Raw genomic sequence first — 21,894 nt, 5'->3', positions numbered from 1 at the left:
GTATCTGTTTCACATACTTTTATCAAAGTAGGAATAGATTCGGATGCACCATTTTATTTACATTGCATTGATGAGGCCAAATTACAAATTAAAATGTTATTTCTTCAATTGGTCAAACTAAAAACAAACAAAAAAATCACAAATAAGGAGATTTGTAATAAAAAAATACCTTGATGGATACATAAATACTTCTCTGATTAAAATATGTTGTTGACCACTGTTAGATATTGTTGACAAAAACATGGGTTAGCTTGTTTGAAAGCTTCAAAATTATTTTTAACAACATCGAAAAGATCTTTACAAAAACAAAATGTTCCTTAATTGGAAGGGTTTGTTGATGTTTATAAAAAGACATCGGTTGGTTCCTTGTAGATTGACTCGTCCTTATGTTTTTAAAAAAACAGACCAAGTTTTCTTGGATGTTTATACAATAAAAATCCACTGGGGGTATTAAAGATGTTTTTTATTATTAATAATAATAATACACAATCGATTGGACATGTCAACAACTTGGCAAAAAACAGTTCACGGTGAATGACATGGATTATCAAAGCGCATTTGACACAAAAAAATTGGAATTAAAAATCATAAGAATACACTTGGATGCCCAGAAAACAAGGCAAAGTGCTGAAAAGTCAGTGGTGGTTCGTTTTGTTGACCCGGGTACTCCGGATTGCCTTGACCTGTCTATCAACGATAAAGTGCCGCCTTTTGGCAAGCTCGCAGTATTTAAAACAAACCTACTTTTTTTCCACACGGGCGACAAACATCAACTCATGTATAAGAAGTTTAAAAGCATTAAAATCACTTAAATTGAAATTAACAATCGACGTCATTCCCGCTGTCACAAAATAAATTAGCAAAGCGTTTTTTTTTTTTTTGTTTCAGAGTCAAAACGTATCGCCAACCGAGAATGGGCTGTACTTCCGGATTTTGTACGTGGGGGATTCTGGGTAATTTAGTGTTCACATAGACTTGTGCTTCCCCAGCAGGCAAAGGTTGAGGCACTGGAACAGGCCCTTCGCCCACGAGCAAAACGCGAAGATGATCATCAACAAACAGGCGCCGGTTGAGGTGTACACACCGATGACGGTGCTCTCCTCCGGTAAGAAACACTTGGACAGCGCGTAACTGTCCGGTGTCACGGATGCCTGTTTTTGGGGGAGGAGGAAATTCGACAAGACTGAACACATGCTAATCGACAAGACACATGCTAATGAGTTAACCATGTGTAACCAACCACGAAATAGTGAAATAAATGTGAAATGACGGACATGATGTGGTATTTCATTGTGATTTATATGTGTTGCAATTGTAAAAACGTTTTAATTTGGTCTAAAAAGCGGTCAGTGTTTTCGAACGTTAACTCGAGTTCAAACGAAGGTGTTAGTGATGTGTCGTTCGCGAACGAGCCGGTTTTTAGAGCTCGATCTCTGAAGTGAACGAAGAGAGCCGGTTCCTGACTAGGAGCCGGAAGCGGGAGCCGACTTTTTTTGTCCTTTTTTGGGGGATTAGGGTAGACAGGTGGACAAATGTTATTACATTATGCTGTTATTATTTAATTATGATATTTTTACTAGTTGGTATGATAGCATTATTAATATGAAAAGAAAATTAGTGACAGCTGATCATCAGACCAGAGTAACCGCAGGGAAAGTGAAAGTTACTAGATGCTCTCTGTGCACATATAAATCAAGCCATATAAATACAAATATTTTGTATTATGTGTTTTTTACATGAGTAATTCGTTTTTCACATAATTTTACATGATTTTTGGTAGTTAATTTAACAACAACAAAAAACAAACAAACTGAGGGGCCATTTGGGAGCAAAAGAGCTGGATCTTTTTAGTGAGCCAGGCCAAAGGAACCGGCTCTCTGAAAAGAGCCGGAATTTCCATCACTAGAAGGTATAAAGTCCAGGGGATTGGCCGCAATGCATGCTGGGACATGTAGGCACTGCTCACACGAAGTCAAATGACTGAATTGTATGCGAAATTTATTGTCATTGTATTTATTTAATTTTAACACGCGTTTTATTTTAATTGTTTTATGCATTTTTCAAAATAATACATTGAACGATCAAATAGTTTGATACAATTGACTATGACTTTTATTTATTGAAACTAATGTGCAGTCCTCAAAATGGCCGATATTTTTACAATCGTAATCACCTTGATTGTCGTCAAATAGACATTCAGAACTTTGACATTTTCAAAATATAATTAAATAAAATGTAATTTGATATATTTACTTGTTTCTATTTATAAATATATTTTATTTATTATTGTATACCTGTTTTTTTCTATGCTTGTCTGTGACTGTAAAGTGTCCTTGAGAGCTTTGAAAGGCACTTCAAAATAAAATGTATTATTTATTTATACGTTTATATTTGTAAGTATTTTTCCTATGTATTTTGTTTGAGTAGAAACAAAGGAAAATACAATGCTCAAAGGCACGTCTGCCAATCGGCCAATCAGCTAGCTACCCACCAAAATGAAACTGGGATTGTTACGGTTCCTCCAACTGAAGGACGGCACGCTGACTTCGGGGTACTTGTCGTCATGGATGACCTCACAGCCGCTGTGGGTGTGGCCGCTCAGAATGAGGCGGGGCTTGAACCAATTCAGCAACTGAAGCCAATGATACAAATTTATATATATATATATATATATATATATATATATATACAGTAAAGTCTCGTTATATCGATATCGGATATATCGATAGTCCCGGTTATATCGATACTATTTCTATGCACACACGGAGAAAATTACATGCAAACAGGGTCGGATATATCGATAGTCCCGGTTATATCGATATTTTTTCGGACTCCCTTGAATATCGATATAACGAGACTTTACTGTATATATATATATATATACACATACAGTAATACCTCAGTTTACCAACCTCTTGGCTTACGAACTTTTCGGTTTACAAACGTTACATTCCATCACTCCATTCAATCAAGCCATCAACGACCATCATAAAGGTAAATAAAACGACTTTATGATACAGTACAGTTTATTTCTTTAATTATAATACCATAGTACATTTATTATACATAAAATAAGGTATATTTTGTGTAGTTTTAAGGATTATAAATGTAGAAAATTATGTTTTATGGGGACCTGGGAACGGATTATTCTCATTTTAATGGTTTCCTATGGGAAATTAATTTTTGGGATACACACTTTTTCGCCTTACACACTCTGTCTGGGAACCAATTAAGTTCGTAAGCCAAGGTATCACTGTATATATATATATATATATATATATATATATATATATATATATATATATATATATATATATATATATATTATTTCTCTTTATTGTCGTTTTTTTTTTGGAAAAGGCGTGTCCTTCACCTTCTGGGATGCCTCCTTGGACAGCACGTCGTACTTTTCCCTGAACTGAAGGTGGCGCTCACTGGGCGGCGCTGCGTCCGAGCCGGTGCAGCCTTCGTCGCTCACTCTGTACAGCGGGTAGTGCTAGAGAGCGCCATCATCATTATTATCATCATCATTTCAATATTTTGGAATATTAATATATTTTTTTTTTATCAAATGTTTTTGTTTTTGGCTTTGTATGAATGTTTCATAATATAAGGACAAAATGTTTTTCAAGAAAACTTGGCCTGGAGGTTGTTTGAAAGTTGACAACTTGTTTGGATGTTAAAAAAAACAAAACAGGTGAAATTCCTTGAAGTGTACTTTGAAATGCATATGACGTAAAGTCAGTTTTAAATTCTTGGTGGGGAACTCCCAATTCATTGAGAGGCAATATCTGCTTGCTTTAGATCTCCCTCTCTCTATTTGTCTCTATTTCTCGCTACCCCTCTGTATTTCTCTATATGTATATTTATCTCTCTATTTCTTTCTATTTCTCTCTATTTCTCTCTCGCTACCCCTCTGTATTTCTCTCTATATGTATATTTATCTCTATTTCTTTCTATTTGTCTCTTTCTCTATTTCTCTATTTATCTCTCTTTTCTCTCTATTTCTATTTCTCTCCATTTATCTCTCTATTTCTCTCTCTATACATATATTTATCTCTATTTCTTTCTATTTGTCTCTATTTATCTCTCTTTTCTCTATATTTCTCGCTCTACCCTCTCTATTTCTCTCTCTATTTTTTCTTTCTATTTCTCTCTTTCTCTCTATTTCTATTTCCTCTCTACTCTATTTCTGTCTCTTTTTCTCTTCCTCCCTCTATTTGTCTTTCTATATTTCTCTTTCTCAATGTCTCCCTCTATTTGTCTCTTATTTTCTGTCTCTATTTCTACTTCCCTCGATATATGTATATATTTCTCTCTCTATCACTTTCTCTATTTCTATTGCTCTCTATTTCTCTCAATTTTTTCTCTAGTTCTATTTCTCGCTCTATATATATGTATATATTTCTCTATTCTCTCTCTATTTCTATTTCTCGCTCTCTCCCGATATATATGTACATATTTCTCCCTCTTTCTCTATTTATTTCTATGTCTCTCTCTCTCTCTCTCTCTCTCTCTCTCTCTCTCTCTCTCTCTCTCTCTATATATATATATATATATATACAGTAAAGTCTCGTTATATCGATATCCAAGGGAGTCCGAAAAAATATCGATATAACCGGGACTATCGATATATCCGATATCGATATAACGAGACTTTACTGTGTATATATATATATATATATATATATATATATATATATATATATATATATATATATACACACACACACACACACGCACACACACACACGTATTTCTTTCTGTCTCTGTCTCTCTTGTCCCAACACACCTGATTGAAATCAGCACATCAAATCATGAATGGAATCAGGTGTGTTGGGAGTACGGAGGATTCTCAAACAAGAAGGAAGGATATGGCTCTTAAAGAAGCAACTTCCCTTCCCCTTGTTGTCAATTTTGTTTGCTGCATTGTTAAAAAAAGGTAAACATCCATTTCTTTTTTGAAAATTCTCATTTGGTTTGGGGGTGTTAAATCAGCTCACCTGTAACATAATGGGCGGTGTGGGAGGATACACCTGCGTGCCCTTGCAGTCATCCTCTGAGATCTGTGGAATGGCAGGACTTCATTTTTCTTTTTTTTTTTTTTTTTTTTTTTTGGATGTGTCGTCCCCCGACTAACCCGCAGAGAACATTTAAGGTCTTTGGAGAGCCTGATGAGCTCCTTCTCCACCGACTGGCAGATGGGGCAGCCGTCGCCGTGTAGCGCCATGCTGTTCACCAACAAGAAGCTAAGTGCACACACAGACGGTCACATAAACCCACATTCCGTCAGCACTTGTTCATATTATTATTATTATCATTATTATTATTATTATATTTTTTGGGGGGAGGGGGCTCGGGAGAAACATGAAAAACGACTCACTTGACTCCGTTTTTGGTGACCATCCTGGTGGAGGAGGCGTTGAAAACCTTTTCGAAGCGCTGCAGCTTAAACCAGTCCATCCTGCAGGGGGCGATAAAAGACTACTTTTAAACCTTGAGTGCCATTCCTCCCTAAAATAAGAATGTTGAATTTACCGAGGCTCCCCAATTTATTAACGAGATACGTTCCAAACGGTCGTTCGGAAAGTGAATTTGTTCGTAAGTTGATTCAGTGTTATATTTTGTATGGAATGTATGTTTAAGGCTTATATCAGTATGTTTAACATTCATATAAGTATGTTTAAGGCTTTTATAAGTAACCTGTATTGGTTTGTACTGAAAAATAAACAATTAATAAAATATATGCTCGAGAAAGACATGTACAACTGGAGAGAATAAAAAAAAAAGTCAAAAGTCAGCTTTATTGTCAAATATGCTACTATAAAAAAATACTATAATATAATAAAATTAAATTATATATAATATATATTTAAATTAAATTATATATAATAATATACAGTAAAGTCTCGTTATATCGATATCGGATATATCGATAGTCCCGGTTATATCGATACTATTTCTATGCACGCATGGAGAAAATTACATGCAAACAGGGTCGGATATATCGATAGTCCCGGTTATATCGATATTTTTTCGGACTCCCTTGAATATCGATATAACGAGACTTTACTGTAAATAGAATACTACACGTTACAACAAAAATGTTGATATGTACTCTTTGTAACTCAAAGCTATCGAGCTAGCTATCTATTAGCTATCTATCTAGCTAGCTATATAGCTGGCTATCTATTTGCTAGCTAGCTTTCTCTCTATTTGAGTTATTCCGGGCTGAGTGAACGCTGGCACGTGTGGCTGCCTCTGCTCACCCACAGAAAAACTGATTCTGTGACTGTAAACTCACCTTGAAAGTTTTGAAAGGTGCTTATAAATGAAATGTATTACTATTATTTGTATTTTTATTATTTAATGTTTGTAAGTAGGGAGGTGTCTGTATTAGATTAGATCAAGGGTGTCAAAGTCATTTTTTGCCGCAGGCCACATTGTAGTTATGGTTTCCTCTCGAGGGCCGTTATGAATTTGGGGAACCCATTCGAATGTTTAAATCCCTTCAAATATTACATATAGAGCACACAGCAAATTAATGAATAACTCGTTTTCAAATCTGAAGTCAAGAATAATGACTTTTATTGTGGTTGACATCCAAAAATATGACATTTTGGCTCAGATTTTAGCAATCATCATGGAATTTAACAAGTTTGATTTGCTTTCGCGGGCCGAAAAAAAATCATGTGGCGGGCCGGATTTGGCCCGCGGGCCTTGACTTTGACACCTGTGGATTAGATGATTATTAATATTAGAAAGATTAGATATTTGATAAACTTGCTGGCAAATGGTCAAAGTACTCGAATCTTCCTACTTGAGTATTATAAATACGACAGCTGAAATCGAAAGTATCAATTCCATTCAAGACTTAAACAAGGATAGTGTCTGAAATTGATTTAAGAATACAATATCAAATTTATTTTACATATTTATTGTGGATATAAAAAAAATCTGCACCCCACCCCCCCCCCCCCCCTGTTTAAATGCTATGATTTTGTGTTTCATCCAATTCCGAATACTGCTTTATTACACTCTTGAGGTTCGGCATCCCAAAAAAAAAAACATGTATATACTTTCAATAGAGCTGTACAATTTAACAAAATGTATCTTTGTCTCATATTTCTCATCTCAAAATCCTGACCGACTTAAAACATTAGCGCTTCCTTTCAAGCTGTTTCCCTTGTCAAATATTTACATGTACTTCCCCATTCTTGCGGTACTTCTTGTCTGACCTGTTCGACCTTTTTACAAGCACACTTGGCTTCGTGTTTGACAATAGAGAATGTGACGATTACAAATAACAACAGCACTGAATGACATTTGTACGCAGACGTTAGCATATAAAGGCAAGTTACTGCTCAGTGATACACACATTTGCAACTTAGGTTGAAAAGACAACTTTTAAGTCACACTGGCGCGTGTGGCTGCCGCTGCTCGCCTGCAGAAAAAATATCCTGTGACTGTAACGTGATCTTGAAAATTTTGAAAGGCACTTATGAAATTTATTATTATTATTATTATTATTATTATTGTTATTATTATTATTTATTTATTATTATTATTATTATTATTATTATTATTATTATTATTATTGTAGCATTGAATGCAACAAAAAACGTCAAAATATTCTTACTCATAATGGAAGCCAATGTCGTGATTCCCAACCAAGACCACCAGCTCGGTATCATCGGGGTGGCGGAACATCCTACGGAAGCGCCGCACGTCGTCATCCCAATGCTGCAGAGACGATGACGCCATGTTACACGCTTATCAAGCGCCATTGTGACATTTGCAACACAGATTTTATTTTTTTTGTCTTACTACGTTATCGTAGGTCATTTGTTAGAGAATGACCTAAATTGATGCCATATTCAAAGTGACTCCATTTATTCCAGTTAAAGGACAACCGACACCGCCGAACAAGTTGCGTCCTAAATGTTGAAAGCAATTAATGTTAATGTAGTCCTATAACTCAATATTCTCTCGATGCTGGAATTCGAGTGAAAATGACACAAAAAAAAACCCGCCGGCGCTGGAGTCAACACATTTTTACACATCGTCTGGCAGTCAATGAGTTAACGAATGAACCTGCAAATATTCCAAAGTCCCTTTTTCAAGGCAACCATTGCTGCCAGGTACCCTCTGCACTCGAGTAAACGGCACCTACTTCCTGTCCGACTTACGTTTTTCGAACTCCACTTGCCTTCGTCGAAAACGTCCCCCAGGATGAAGACCATCCGGGGCCTAAGAAGCCACAAGGCGGTTTGGAAGGCGCGTTCCATCTGCCATTCCCTGCGCATGCGCAAACAAACGAGCAATCTCATTGTTCTGGATTTAATCACAGGAGGTCAATATGTTTCTAACAACGTTGTTATGGCTTTTTTTTTTGTTTAGTTTTTTTGCGTACCTCCGAAGTTTGTCGAACCAGTGGCCGCCGACGGCTCCCAGGAGGTGCGTGTCTGACAAAACCATGGCGCGAACCGGCGTCGAGTCCGTCGGCCGTCCGTCGAGAGCCCCTGCCCCGCGCGCATGCTCCACTTTAGGCCAGGAGCACTTGACGATGGCGGGGTAGTACATAAGATACTCGCAGAAGAAAAAGGTTCCGCCGAGCAGCAGCATCAGCGAGGCAGCGAGCAGCCACCTGACGCCAAACCGCGGCATGGCTCTCCTCTTACGACGTGATGGAATGACACATGAGGCATCTTTTCCTCCTTCTCCTTCTATTCCTTCACTTCCTCTTCTTCACGTCCCAAGTACGATGTGGTCTGTTAAGAAACTTAGATTGCATCCTCATTTTTTGTAATGCTGTAATACAAGCCAGTTTATGTATATGTTTTTAACTTCTCGTACGACGATGAGCGCTGAAGATCTCATACATGGTCCATGATGGGGGGATGAAGATGTCGAGTTTACATTTGAGAGATAAACAATAACGAACCGCGACGAGAAACGTAATCCGTCGAGCCCCACTCCTGCCGTCAAGCGCCGTTTACGGCTAACTTCCGCTTGGCTTACAAAATAAGACGACTGACGCGGAAGTGATCTTTTAACCCACTACCAGACGACATGCAAAAAAAATGTGTCCACTCCAGTGCCAGGGTTTTTGTCATTGTCACTCGAATTCCAGGAGCCACAGAATATTGAGTTATAAAACTACATAAACACCCAATGCAGCATAAAATGAAATGTATTATTATTAAAAATGGAAACTGTATAGTGCCACTTAGCAGTTTTTTTTGACGACGATACTAGTGCAGCGTGTTCTACCGGAAACAAATTCCTTGTGTGTTCTACATACTTGGCAATAAAGATAAAGATGATTCTGATTATTATTATTATTATTATTTTATTATTATTATTATCTAAAAGCCATCTATATAGCTATCTAGCTGCCTGTCTATTAGCTAGCTAGCTTTCTTTCTATTTGAGTTAATATTTGAGTTACTTGCGGCTTGAGTGAACGCTGGCGCGTGTGGCTGCCACTGCTCACCCGCAGAAAATGTTATCCTGTGACTGTAAAGTGACCTTGAGCTTTGAAAGGCGCTTAAAATGTAATGTATTATTATTATTATTATTATTATTATCAAAAAGCTATATAGCTATCTAGCTCGCAGTCTATTGGCTAGCTAGCTAGCTTTCTTCCTATTTGAGTTACTATTTGAGTTACTTCCGGGTTGAGTGAACGCTGGCGCGTGTGGCTGCCGCTGCTCACCCGCAGAAAATGTTATCCTGTGACTGTAAAGTGACCTTGAGAGTTTTGAAAGGCGCATAGAAATGAAATGGATTATTATTATTATTATTATTATGAAAAAATCTTCGACTTCTTTCATCAGAAAATATATAAATATATATATTGAAGAAATGAAATGGATTATTATTATTGTGAAAAAATCTTTGACTTCTTTCATCAGAAAATATAAATATATATAAATATAAAATATACTTTAAGGCTGTAAACTGCTGCATGACTCCAACAACAACAACCTCCCGATGCTGCCTCATTGCATGTTTATTTATTGATTTATTTATTAGCCGGCCAATAATCATCAGCGACGTCTTTATCCCCAACATGCCTGATTTTGCGAGAATGCAAACCAAAGGCATTTGATTGACAAATTGATTCCGTTTGTCCAACTCAACTCGACTGGATTCACCAGCCGGTTGGCCGTCGACTCAATAGGCGTGAATGCTTGTTTTTCCATATGTTTCGGATCATTAAATCGCATATGACGTTTGTGATTAGTCAGGTTGATGTTGCATTTGTTTTTACAATGGCTCTGGTTCTGTTTTGACATAAAACGCTTCAGAAATGTGCGACTTGTGTGCGTGGCCTTGAAAAAAAGGAAAAAGCCAAAATGTGGGCGGAGGCCCTGCTCTTCTCCAGATGTTTGGCCTCATTGTGCTTTACTTGCAATGCGACATTGCTGTGTATGTGTGGGTGTGTGTGTGTGTGTTGGGTGAAACCAGCTTTTTAAGTGGCTCACTGCAGCGCACAAAGTATCACTATGATTATCGGGCCCTTTTGTAAGAACCACGCCAAAGTCGACAACTTCAACGAAAGCTGTTCACCGATTTGCAATTTACCCGTTTTTATTCCACATATAGCGGGAGATAAAATGAATAGTTTTGCTATTTAAGAACTAGCGTGCACGGGCTGCCTTTTAGTCATTTGCGAGGAGAGTGAATTTATGTTTTGCAACTTGATAGAGATTAGACAGAATAAGAAGTTAACGTATTTAAAAGTTTTATGCTGTTATATGCTTAGCCAACATGTGTGACTCAAATACATAATTGAAGCACAGATAACCTGGGGTCAATCATGTAAACAGACACAGCAAGTTAAACTGTCAGCTCCATCTAGGACACAGGTGTCAAGTCATTTTTTGCCGCGGGCCACATTGTAGTTATGGTTTCCTCTCGAGGGCCGTTATGAATTTGGGGAACCCATTAGAATGTTTAAATCCCTTCAAATATTACATATAGAGCACACAGCAAATTAATGAATAACTCGTTTTCAAATCTGAAGTCAAGAATAATGACTTTTATTGTGGTTGACATCCAAAAATATGACATTTTGGCTCAGATTTTAGCAATCATCATGGAATTTAACAAGTTTGATTTGCTTTCGCGGGCCGAAAAAAAATCATGTGGCGGGCCGAATTTGGCCCGCGGGCCTTGACATTGACACCTGTGATCTAGGAGATCTGGCCTTGCACAGAATTTAGGACTTGGGATACTCCTTTATAACCAGTTATTTACGACTTGAACATCCTGCACAGGAAGAGCTCATTAACCAGGTTACAAATTTATCAGCTGATGGAAAAGAATGTTTTATTGCTTACAGCTGTTGGGGCTCGGAACGTTCCAGGGGTGTGGTATTCTAATCAAGAAAACTATGTTTTACTAATGTATCACTTTAATTTGCATTTACTCTCAATAAATAGCTTGGCTGAGGGCCGCAGAATTCAGACGTCTGTCATGAATGGCTACGTCTCCTGCCGGCAGTAGGGACAATCTTTCTGGGTTCGGGTCTTCGTCCACAGTGTCTCAACTCCAATGAAAAGGCTAAGTTGGAATGAAACATTGATTTGATGAAGCCGTGGCAAAATTTCGAATACCATTTCCTCAACAACATAGAAATGTATCCATGGCGACTATACATGAGTACAAACAATAATCATCTATGACGTCACAATAGGATCTCCATATGCGCAGCGTTTCTCGATCCCCAAGTTGAACCAGTTGCCTTTGCCACCTTTAAAAGCACTGGTGACGATTCGAGCCCAGCCGCGTTCTCCCTGAAAACAGACAAAAAAAAACAAACAAACAGGCAGGAATTTATTGTGGGTGCATTTGGAAGTCACAATTCTAGATAAAACAAAAATTCAAGACAGTGTGTTCAAAGACAGTGTGTTTAAGGCGAAAAGTGTGTGTCCCGAAAAATAATTTCCCATAGGAAACCATTAAAATGAGAATAATCCATCCTCAAGTTCGTAAACCAAAGGGGTTCGTTCGTAACTGTACCGAGTTTTTGGACTACATAAACATTCAGTTCAGCATAAGACACAGGAAGTCAGCCATTTTGGTTTGAAGCACACCATTTCCCAAAGTTCTACATCAGTTTCCCCAACATAAAATTTTGATTGACGTGTCAATCAAAAATGTATGAGTGTATTGTACGTATGTGAAACCAACCCAAAACTCTCCCCAGGAGTTCCTGACAATCCAAAATTCTGTGCTGTCATCAGCGACGCCCCACCCAGCGACGGACACGATGTGATTGGGTAGCGATAGGGGGTGAAATTCTGAAAAGACACCCCCCATGTAGTCTTCAAGGCCCTTGGTGGCCATCAGGGAACAACTAGAAGAAAAAAGAAATTACATTTTCATCTGTATTTGTCGCCATCTGGCAGGTACAAACGCTCCCCAATTTACGAACGAGATACGTTCCGAATGGTCATTCGTAAGGTGAATTTGTTCGTAAGGTAAATTTGTTTGTAAGTTGCTTCAGTGCTATATTTTGTATGGAATGTATGTTTAAGGCGTATGTGGTTTATATATGTATGTTTAAGGCTTGTATAAGTAACCTTTTTGGTTTGTACTGAAAAATAAACATTGCATACATTATATGCTCGATACATGTACAACTGGAGACAATACTACATATGTTACAACACAGATGTTCGTATGTACCGTTGTTCGTATATCGAAGAAAATCATGGCTTTTGGGTGCGCCTTATACACCGTAAATTATGGTTAGTTGTACTGATTTGTGCAAACACATGATTTCATGTGTTTATTTTTATATATTTTTTCGGGTAATTGTGTTGTACAGATTACACCATAAAGACACTCCCCAACTTACGAGCAAGTTGTTCGTAAGGTGAATTTGGTCGTAAGTTACTTCAGTGCTATATTTTTGTATGGAATGCATCTTTAAAGGACAACCGACGTTTCCGGACAAGTTGTGTCCATAATTTGTAAAATGGCTTCAAATGACTTCGACTGAGTGTATTTTATAAAGATTCCACGGCATATAGCTATATTTTACGTTTTAAGACTCGCACTGAATATTCAGGAAGTCTTGTTTTTGAGTTGGTGACGGGTACGTACGTGACGTCACTGAAGGAACGCCCCTGACCGAAAAAAAGGACACATTGTAGCAGTCCTTCCATCACGTCAATGCTTGTTTGGTCTGAAAACCTCGTGTTGCACCAGAAAGAGCCAGAAGAGGGCGTCCAAGCTCCATGTAAGGAATTTGTCAGCCTATGGAAACGGGTTGATTAATTTCTCACAGGAGCTCGGTGGCCATTTTCTGCCTCCTTTTGGGCGAGACATTTCCCCGCAATGTTGCCTCAAAATGCCACGAATATTTTTTTTAATTTGATCTGAAGCCATTGTTTTGATTTCCAAGCAATGCAAGACGTCCTGGCGTGATGTCACAAACTGGGGGCGGGACTTTCTGAAAATGCCCAATTCGCAGCTCAATTTTTTGCAGATTTTGGACACTTTTAAGCCATTTTTATTGGTGTTTTGCATTTAAATAAAAATATCATACTGCGTCTTTTGGGTATTTTAGATGCTATAAAACGTTTTTCTGATGTCAGTTAGGAAACAAAAAAGTGACGTCGGTTGTCCTTTAAGGCTTATATCAGTACAGTAAAGTCTAAAAATATCGATATAACCGCACTATCGATATATCCGATCCTGCGGGATGTAATTTTCTCCTTGAGTTCATAGAAATAGTATCGTAATAAGCAGTACTATCAATATAACCGATATCGATATAACGAGACTTTACTGTATGTTTAAGGTTTATATAAGTATGTTTAAGCCTTGTATAAGTAACCTGTAGTGGTTTGTCCTAAAAAAAAAAAAATCATTTAATAACATATATGCGCGATAAAGATATGTACATGTACACCTGGAGAGAATACTACATATGTTACTCCAAAAATGTTCGTATGTACCGTTGTTCATAACTCAATTGTTCATGAGTAGAGGAGCGTCTGTCCAGGTAAATCATCATTCGTGTTTACCTGATTGGCCCGTTGGTGTAAATCTCTGCTTTCATATGGTCTCTACCTGACACTCTGCCATAATCACCCACTTTCCACGTGGTGTAGTTCTTCACCACGTTACATGACGCCATGGAGGCGCAAGAACCACACTGGTTGAAAAGCTCACACTCTGCCAGGGGGGGGGGGGGATGACAAAACAACAGTGCGAAAAGAGCAAATAGGTCAAATAAGGTGGAGAGCAAATGTATGAACATCCTGCCCCCTACTGGCCGGAAAGGGTACAATGTACAGTGATACCTCGGTTTACTAACGCTTTGGCTAACGATCTTTTCACCTTACGAACGTTACATTCGCAAGAATATAATCTTGGCATACAAACTAGTTTTCGGGAAACACACGGAGCGCCGCAATGTAAATAATAAAGTAATAATAATAATAATAACACATTTCACAGCATTCACTCAACCCGGAAATAACTCAAATAGACAAAAAGCTACCTAGATAGCTAATAAATAGATAGCAAGAGATAATAGATATCTAGCTAGAGCGAATAGCTAGCTAGCTAGAGCTAATAGGTAGCTAATAGCTAGCCAGCTACAGATTGTAGTGATTATGCTATATATATTGACATTTATCCGCTGGGTATTTATATGGAGAATATGAATATAAGACTATTTTTTTGTATTAAAGTAAACATATTAACTGCATTGCTAATTTTAATAGCAGTGGGCAGAACTTTCATGTCACTTCTTGTCAATGTAAATGTGGTCCCCACATATTACTGAATTTTGGCTAAATTTTTGGCTGAATTTGGCTAACGATCTTTTCACTTTACGAACGTTACATTCGCAAGAATATAATCTTGGCATACAAACTAGTTTTCGGGAAACACACGGAGCGCCACAATGGCTGGCGGACTAGTTTTCGGCGGAAAAACACCAAACCACACGGCCGAACAGCGGCACTTGTGACTGGCGGACTAGTTTTCCACACCCACTTTCTTTCAGTGTATTCAGTGCAGACATGGTTTGTTATTGAGTGGAGTACTTTTGCTTTTTTTGGGACCGAAAAAGAAATTACATAACGCGATGGTGAATCGTTGTGTGTTGCACCAAGACTACTATTTGATACTAGTTGACACAAATTCCCAGCAAACAAATCAGCCCATTTACAATGGAGCTTGGGCGGCATTTTTCTGGGACGCTACAATGGAGTCCAGATGCCTCAAAATGATCCGGAAGGACTTCTTTCATCGATTGCAAACATTTATGCTTTGGGTATTTTAGATGCTATAAAAGTTTTTCTGATGTCAGTTAGGAAACAAAAAAATGGTGTCGGTTGTCCTTCAAAACAATCATCAGTAATTCTACCTAGCAACAGGTGACAGGATAAATAATGGCCGAATAACGGTGAGGGTAGCTTACTTTGGTTTTTGGCTTGGTAGTTGTTACATGTCTCATCCGGGATACCACTCTCGTGAGCGTAGGCGTACACACCCAGGTCATCGCCACCGTAACACGATCCCGCTCGCCCGCAGTCGATGACGTTCTGGACCGACAGATACGCCAAGGGCCACGCGCCCCCGTGCTTAATGTTGATGCGGTCTAGGCAGAGAGCGAAGAGAAATGATGAATGCGTAGATCCGCGGATGTGACCATCGCAGCCGTCTCCATGGTTACCAGCGAGTGCGCTGGTGGCTCCCATGGCCCAACAGGAGCCGCAGTACTGCGGGATGTGCTGGTTCCTGGTGACGCTCACGTAATTCCGCCCGTCCACGTTCCTCCAATCCCAAGAGCGGGGAAGGTTAGATGACTTTGTGTACTCGTGAGGTCGAGGGCCCGTTCTTAAGAAAAAGACATTTAATTCCATGTGAGCATTAGAATCAGAATCATCTTTATTGTGTAAAACACACTAAAAAGTGTGACCTCCCCGTCGGGGAATCGAACCCCGGTCTTCCGCGTGACAGGCGGAGATACTGTCCACTATACTAACGAGGATCTTGCATAGTGGCTGTTTGTATTCACACACTCATAGGTTCTATTATACAGTTTATCGTGATTGTATATGTTTGGATTTCCTTGCTTTTGTATTATTATCTGGATATTTTACCATCAGTGTATATTTTATTGTGTTTTATGATGATCATGGTGTATTATCAGTCATCTGGTATGACAATGTTTTGATGATTTAATTTAGTGTGTTCTCAAATATATTTTGTGATTTAAAATATATATTTAATTATGTGATGTTATTGTTTTTGTTTATATTTTATTAGATCTTTGAAATAATTATCTATATAGTTTTTCCCATTATTTTTTTGTGTTTTCATGGTACGTAAAGTGAATGTAACATAAGCATTTTACTGTCCTGTACATTACCTTCTGCTTCATTATTTTTCTTAAATTTTGGTTCAACGTCACTTCTTATTCAAGTTAAATTGTTTTTATTTCAATTATTTCTTGCATTTTGTTCAGTTTAGCATTTTATTTTACGATTATTTTTCATTACATTACATTTTTTTAGATTTATTTTATCGTACAATTCTCGCTTTATCCTTCATTTTCACAATGGCTCGTTAACATCCGAAACCACATATTTATTATAAATACGACGCAAACGTCATCACGACTCGCGCTTTCGCTTCTGTTTACATCGTTTTTGTATAAGTAGTTAAGACACGAACAAAATCAGTCTCAAAAGAGCAGCAAATGCTCACGTCTACGAACTCACCGGACAAAATTCGGCCTGCTGTCATTGATGGGTTTGTAACATGGTTCGTTAAAAAGTTGAGTCGCACTTTTAAACGGTAAAAACAACCAAAAACAATAACAACGTAACAGCGTTATTACAGCCATGTAAGTCGCCATTTTGAACACCTTCTTTCAGGCGTTCTGGCGCACCCTTGCGGTCAACAAGGACACGACAACAACACAGTATGACGTAAGACTCGACAAAGCGGAAGCTAGAGTGTGCGTGTTGCCGTGCGCGTGCCAGATCTTTCTAGTGCAGGTGATGTTTTGATTTATTAACATTTTAGAAGCTATCTTATCGGTTTTTATTATATTATAATGAACCATCTCCGTCCATTAGTGAATTTGCTGTCTCAGCGTGAAAACTTTAGTTTGACTGTTTAAACTTGGTTGCTTACTCAAATCGCATTACACTTAATGCACTGCTGCTGCTTGTAGATGAGTGGATTGGGTGTGTCTGCATTGGTAATTATTCATTGTGCAATCAAATTAAATGTGCATTTTAAACCCACCACTCAGGATTCACCTCCACTTTGCTGCATTGGCTTCACCGCCGTGGTGGTAATGGTGATGTTGAGGAGCAATGTAAAGTCTAATTATATTTTAGTTAAGATTAAATAAAAAAAAACATTTTTTTGTTGTGCGTTCCGCTTTCCAGTGCAGTAGGTGCATTAGATATCTCGGCTTCTTCCTACTTCTCAATGACAACAATAAACAAGTGATTGAAAGACATTATCCTGACCGACATCATTAACTAACTGCTAACGTTAGCTCCATTTGACCTGAAACGGAAACATTAGCAAGAGCGCAAGCGTCTTATCACAGCTTCTTTCACACCGACGCCTCAAAAGACGGTCGTCAGAACACCAAAGACATTAAGCCGATGCAATTGTGGCTTTGCTGGGTTCCGTGTAAAATATCACAAGTGCCTTTTTTTGCAGTATCTCCGCCTGAAAAACATACTAGTTTGCATCTCAAGTACAAATTGTCTTTTTTTTGCATACAAGTAAGTGTCTGCTGCCAATGATTTCAATACAAAGCCAAATTAACTGCTGAATCGTCGATGTTTTAACCAGTCGCTCCATTTATAGGATGAGGTCAATAAGTCCCTCTTAAGCGTGGAATGAATAATGGATCAAAGACAAACGTTGCCCTCAACACGGGCATCTATCAGCGAGGCATCGGACAATTGCCATAAATCACGGTTTGATGCTATTGACTGCTGCGATGGTTGACTGCAGCTTCCGGCCATTTTGAGTCGACGCTCAAGCTAAATTTGTGGCGAGGCACAGCTATTCACAAATCAACCACTCCGGTCATTCATTCAAATTGATAAATAATATCATTTGAAAAGCTCAAGGCACTAGAGTAGTGTACCTTTGACCTGAGCATTTGATCGACTGATATAGATATAGATTGCTGTCATCGTGATGCTTCTGTGAAATATTAGAAAATCCATCCAATTATCCCAGTCCCACTCATCTCTTGAAATCATGGATATTAATTTGTACTTATAATAATAATAATAATAATACATTTCATTCATAAGCGGCTTTCAAAACTCTAAAGGTCACTTTACAATCACAGTTTTTCTGTGGGTGAGCAGCGATAGCAACACGCACCAGCATTCACTCAACCCGGAAATAGACAAAAAGCTACCTAGATAGCTAATAAATAGATAGCAAGAGATAATAGATATCTAGTTAGAGCGAATAGCTAGCTAGCTAGAGCTAATAGGTAGCTTATAGCTAGCCAGCTACAGATTGTAGTGATTATGCTATATATATTGACATTTATCCGCTGGGTATTTATACGGAGAATATGAATATAAGACTATTTTTTGTATTAAAGTAAACATATTAACTGCATTGCCAATTTTAATAGCACTGGCCAGAACTTTCATGTCACTTCTTGTCAATGTAAATGTGGTCCCCACATATACGTAACTGAATTTTGACATATTTTAGAAGATAACTACAAGACCATAACATCGTGTTCGTATGGTGTATACATTTTATTATTATTATTGAATATCCAATCAGGGTGAATGAATGAATGAATGTATATTTATGTGCAGTTTATATTTGTGCCGATAGAAGGCGATGTTTGTCTTTGTTCAAGAGTGGTTACGGCTGACACTTTTTAATGTGTGTGTGTGTGTGTGTGTGTGTGTGTGTGTGTGTGTGTGTGTGTGTGTGTGAGTTGTTCATTAAATTCTCAACTAACCTCAATTGTTTTTATAGAGCACTTTAATTAAAACAAACAACACTTTATATAAAGTGATGCACATGGAGCAAAACTAATTCGTTCAACAAATGAACTGAGACACGCTGTAAAATTCGTTAAACATTCTGACTCTATAATTAAAATGTAAATGCTAAAAGAGAATTGCCGGAAAGTACAAAACAAGTAACGTTATTTATTTGGCCACCACTTACTCGTTTAAGGGCGGTGCCTCAAATGAGTGAAAGCATTTTTATTGGCAGATGTTTATGCCAATCACAAATTGCCTTCGTGATAAGACAAGCACAACCCACGCGCGTACCCACTCAGAAAGTGTTAAATCCGCGCGAGGAGGAACAACGAGGAGAGGTTAATCACAACCAAGTGTGTCAAAAGTGTTATGGTTACGCTCGGACTACTCAACGAACAAGCTTTAATTCAACTTGACTACCTGTTGCTTCCCTTTCGGCATTCATTTTGTAACGGGACCGTTTTGTCCACCTGAATGGCGAATATGACTTGAACGCAACGCCCGGAAACCAAAGTGTCTTTTCGGCGATGAGCTGCCGGGCGTGGATGGTGATAATGAAGCGTGGAAGTAGCGTCTTCACGACGCCTTGGACAAGCCGCCGCTCGGGTGTCTCGTTCGGCTACAGTCGCCTGATGGAGAGGCGCGCACACCCGTGACAGCCGGGATTTGAGACACTTTTTGTGCGGAGGGGATGAGTGGGAGACTCTAACGACCGAGAAAGAGCGAGAGAGACTTTGTTGAGGCGCCATGGCCTCGGAGGTGGTGTGCGGGCTGGTCTTCAGGCTCCTGTTGCCCGCCTGCCTCGCCGCCGGTGAGTTTTTCTAAAATTCAAATACGTTGCGTTTTCACTTCGGACTGGAATTCGTTTGTTTACCACTCCCCTTATTTTGACTAAACAGGCTGATAAGATGTTACCCAACTGCCACTTGAACGTCATTTACAGTTATATCACTGTAAACATACACATTTGCCTCAATTCAATAAAGACATCGTTTAATCTCAATTCAAAATGCCTTCCTCCAATTCTCATCAGTGGAAAACAAAGGTGGAATTTACCGAAAATTTCTGAGAGGCAATGTTAAAATTATCATAAAATATGGCTTTCTGGATGCCGAAAATGACATAACCATGCATGTATAAACTGTTAATCAAGTTACGTCTGTGTAAAGTTAGAGTTTGCATTTTCCCAAATCCCTTTAAGGCACCATTTAAACCACAGGTGTCCAAGTCAAGGCCCGGGGGCCAAATCTGGCCCACTACCACATTTTTTTCAGCCCGCGAAAGTAAATCAAACTTTTGAAATTCCATGATGCTTGCTAAAATCCTAACCAAAATGTCATATTTTTGGATCTATACCACAATAACAGTCATTATTCTTGACTTCAGATTTGAAAACTAGTTATTCATTAATTTGTTGTGCTCTCTCTATGTAATATGTGGATGGGATTAAACCTTCTAATGTCTTCCCCAAATTAATAACGGCCCTCGAGAGTAACCTATAACTACAATGTGGCCCTCGGCGTAAAAAATGACCTTGAGACCCCTGATGTCAAAACCTTCCTATGTTGGTTAGAAGAAATATTTAAATTCAGATTCATTCCGATTCAAAAAACATTTTAAAGAAGAAAGAGCGGCACGTTACTTGACACAAAGAGCCACGATGAAGCACGCCGACATGCATTTGTTCATCTATTTCACCGATGTTAAAGCATCCGGTCGAATTGGCTCATCAATAAATCCAAAGTACAAACAAAATGTCTTTATATAATATACAATACATATTGATTTGTATAGCGCTTTAACAACAGTTGAAGATGTAACAAAGCGCTTAACATGGACAGCTATCATGTACAGCAAAAATAAAGCAGTCACAAAGATAGTAGAAAGCACTAGGAAGGAAGTGAAACCACATAAATGTCATTATTCTTCTTCTTCTTATTATTATTTTTAGAATAAGATCTAATAATACATGTTGATGCCTTCAAGAAAACTATTTTTTTACGGTTCATTGACGTCACCGCCAATGAATTAAAGATGACAGTTGCCGAGCAGCTCGTTAGTTTTATACGCTATCCATTCCAAATATTTGTTCTACCTTCAACCTAGTTGCAGTCTGAATATTTATCATAAGTTTAATTAGCTACTTAAAGTAGTTTGGGCTGTTTAGGGAAAAGGACCTTTGCTCTTTTTTTGACATGGAAGTGACAGCCGTTAAAAATAAAACGCATAAAGTCAGGCCTTAAATCGGTCATGGTGGGGGGAGGGGAGTGAAAGCCTATTGAAAGTTCCATTAAATTGGACATGGATTGATGCGCGTTTATTTATGTCAGCATTCACCGAGGCCTCACGTGACTGTGAATGTAAAGCTTCTCGCAATCTATTATTATTGTTTTTTTACACTTGGATTTTATATATAGAAATGCAGCTAAAATGAGTTCATCCTTAATATTCTCACTGAGCTGAACTCCCACGTTTTGACATTTGGAGATATAGTGATACCTCGATTTACGAACTCCTTTGCTTACAAACTTTTCGGTTTACGAACGTTAAATTTATGAACATTTTACCTTGGCATACGAACTTTTTTCGGGATACACATGGAGCTGCCTTGTTCTTCTAACAACAAAATGGTCAGCCGACTGTATTTGTCCTCTATTCCCCGCCTCCAGTCTTCGGTTAAAGCCACGTGATTGGTCAAGAACGCAGCAGTGAGGGGAGGTGGTTTAAACATTAAAGAGACAGGCAGACGACAGTGAGAGTTTCAACTTTGATAGTTCAAAGGCAGAGTGGAGACTGCAAGGTTAAAATATGCCATCAATCAGGCTCCACAAACAACCTGCACAAGCCATCTGTACACTTGATG

At 38.4% G+C, this 21,894-nt stretch overlaps 3 protein-coding genes and 1 non-coding gene across 4 annotated transcripts in view; 1 reads left to right on the top strand and 3 right to left on the bottom strand.

Moving 5' to 3' along the window:
• Nucleotides 1-445: 445 nt before the first annotated feature.
• Nucleotides 446-9,245, bottom strand: mppe1 (metallophosphoesterase 1). Its single transcript, XM_089008877.1, has 9 exons — nucleotides 8,414-9,245; nucleotides 8,190-8,298; nucleotides 7,640-7,743; nucleotides 5,384-5,464; nucleotides 5,141-5,249; nucleotides 5,004-5,066; nucleotides 3,374-3,496; nucleotides 2,492-2,632; nucleotides 446-1,151 (listed from the first exon to the last, which is right to left on the bottom strand). The coding sequence occupies exons 1-9, from the start codon at nucleotides 8,665-8,667 to the stop codon at nucleotides 966-968; spliced, it is 1,170 nt and encodes a 389-aa protein (XP_088865003.1). The 5' UTR covers nucleotides 8,668-9,245; the 3' UTR covers nucleotides 446-965.
• A 764-nt stretch (nucleotides 9,246-10,009) lies between these two features.
• LOC148891199 (cathepsin Z) lies at nucleotides 10,010-16,918 on the bottom strand. Its single transcript, XM_089008852.1, has 6 exons — nucleotides 16,758-16,918; nucleotides 15,707-15,870; nucleotides 15,452-15,631; nucleotides 14,046-14,196; nucleotides 12,202-12,367; nucleotides 10,010-11,804 (listed from the first exon to the last, which is right to left on the bottom strand). The coding sequence occupies exons 1-6, from the start codon at nucleotides 16,892-16,894 to the stop codon at nucleotides 11,688-11,690; spliced, it is 915 nt and encodes a 304-aa protein (XP_088864978.1). The 5' UTR covers nucleotides 16,895-16,918; the 3' UTR covers nucleotides 10,010-11,687.
• Nucleotides 15,953-16,024, bottom strand: trnad-guc (transfer RNA aspartic acid (anticodon GUC)). The gene has a single exon. It is a non-coding gene; the product is annotated as a tRNA-Asp (tRNA).
• Nucleotides 16,919-19,338: 2,420 nt separating the features above from the next.
• Nucleotides 19,339-21,894, top strand: part of piezo2b (piezo-type mechanosensitive ion channel component 2b) — a 79,146-nt gene continuing 76,590 nt past the window's right edge. The window contains exon 1 of the mRNA XM_089007492.1: nucleotides 19,339-19,842. Within this exon, the coding sequence (XP_088863618.1) occupies nucleotides 19,779-19,842 (64 nt within the window). The 5' untranslated portion in view covers nucleotides 19,339-19,778. The remainder of the gene's footprint in view (nucleotides 19,843-21,894) is intronic.

Source organism: Hippocampus bargibanti, linkage group LG11, assembly GCF_051943395.1.
Source record: "Hippocampus bargibanti isolate YZ-2025 linkage group LG11, ASM5194339v1, whole genome shotgun sequence".
NCBI classification, from domain to species: Eukaryota; Metazoa; Chordata; class Actinopteri; order Syngnathiformes; family Syngnathidae; genus Hippocampus; species Hippocampus bargibanti.
This window is presented reverse-complemented; position numbering and strand designations above follow the sequence as displayed.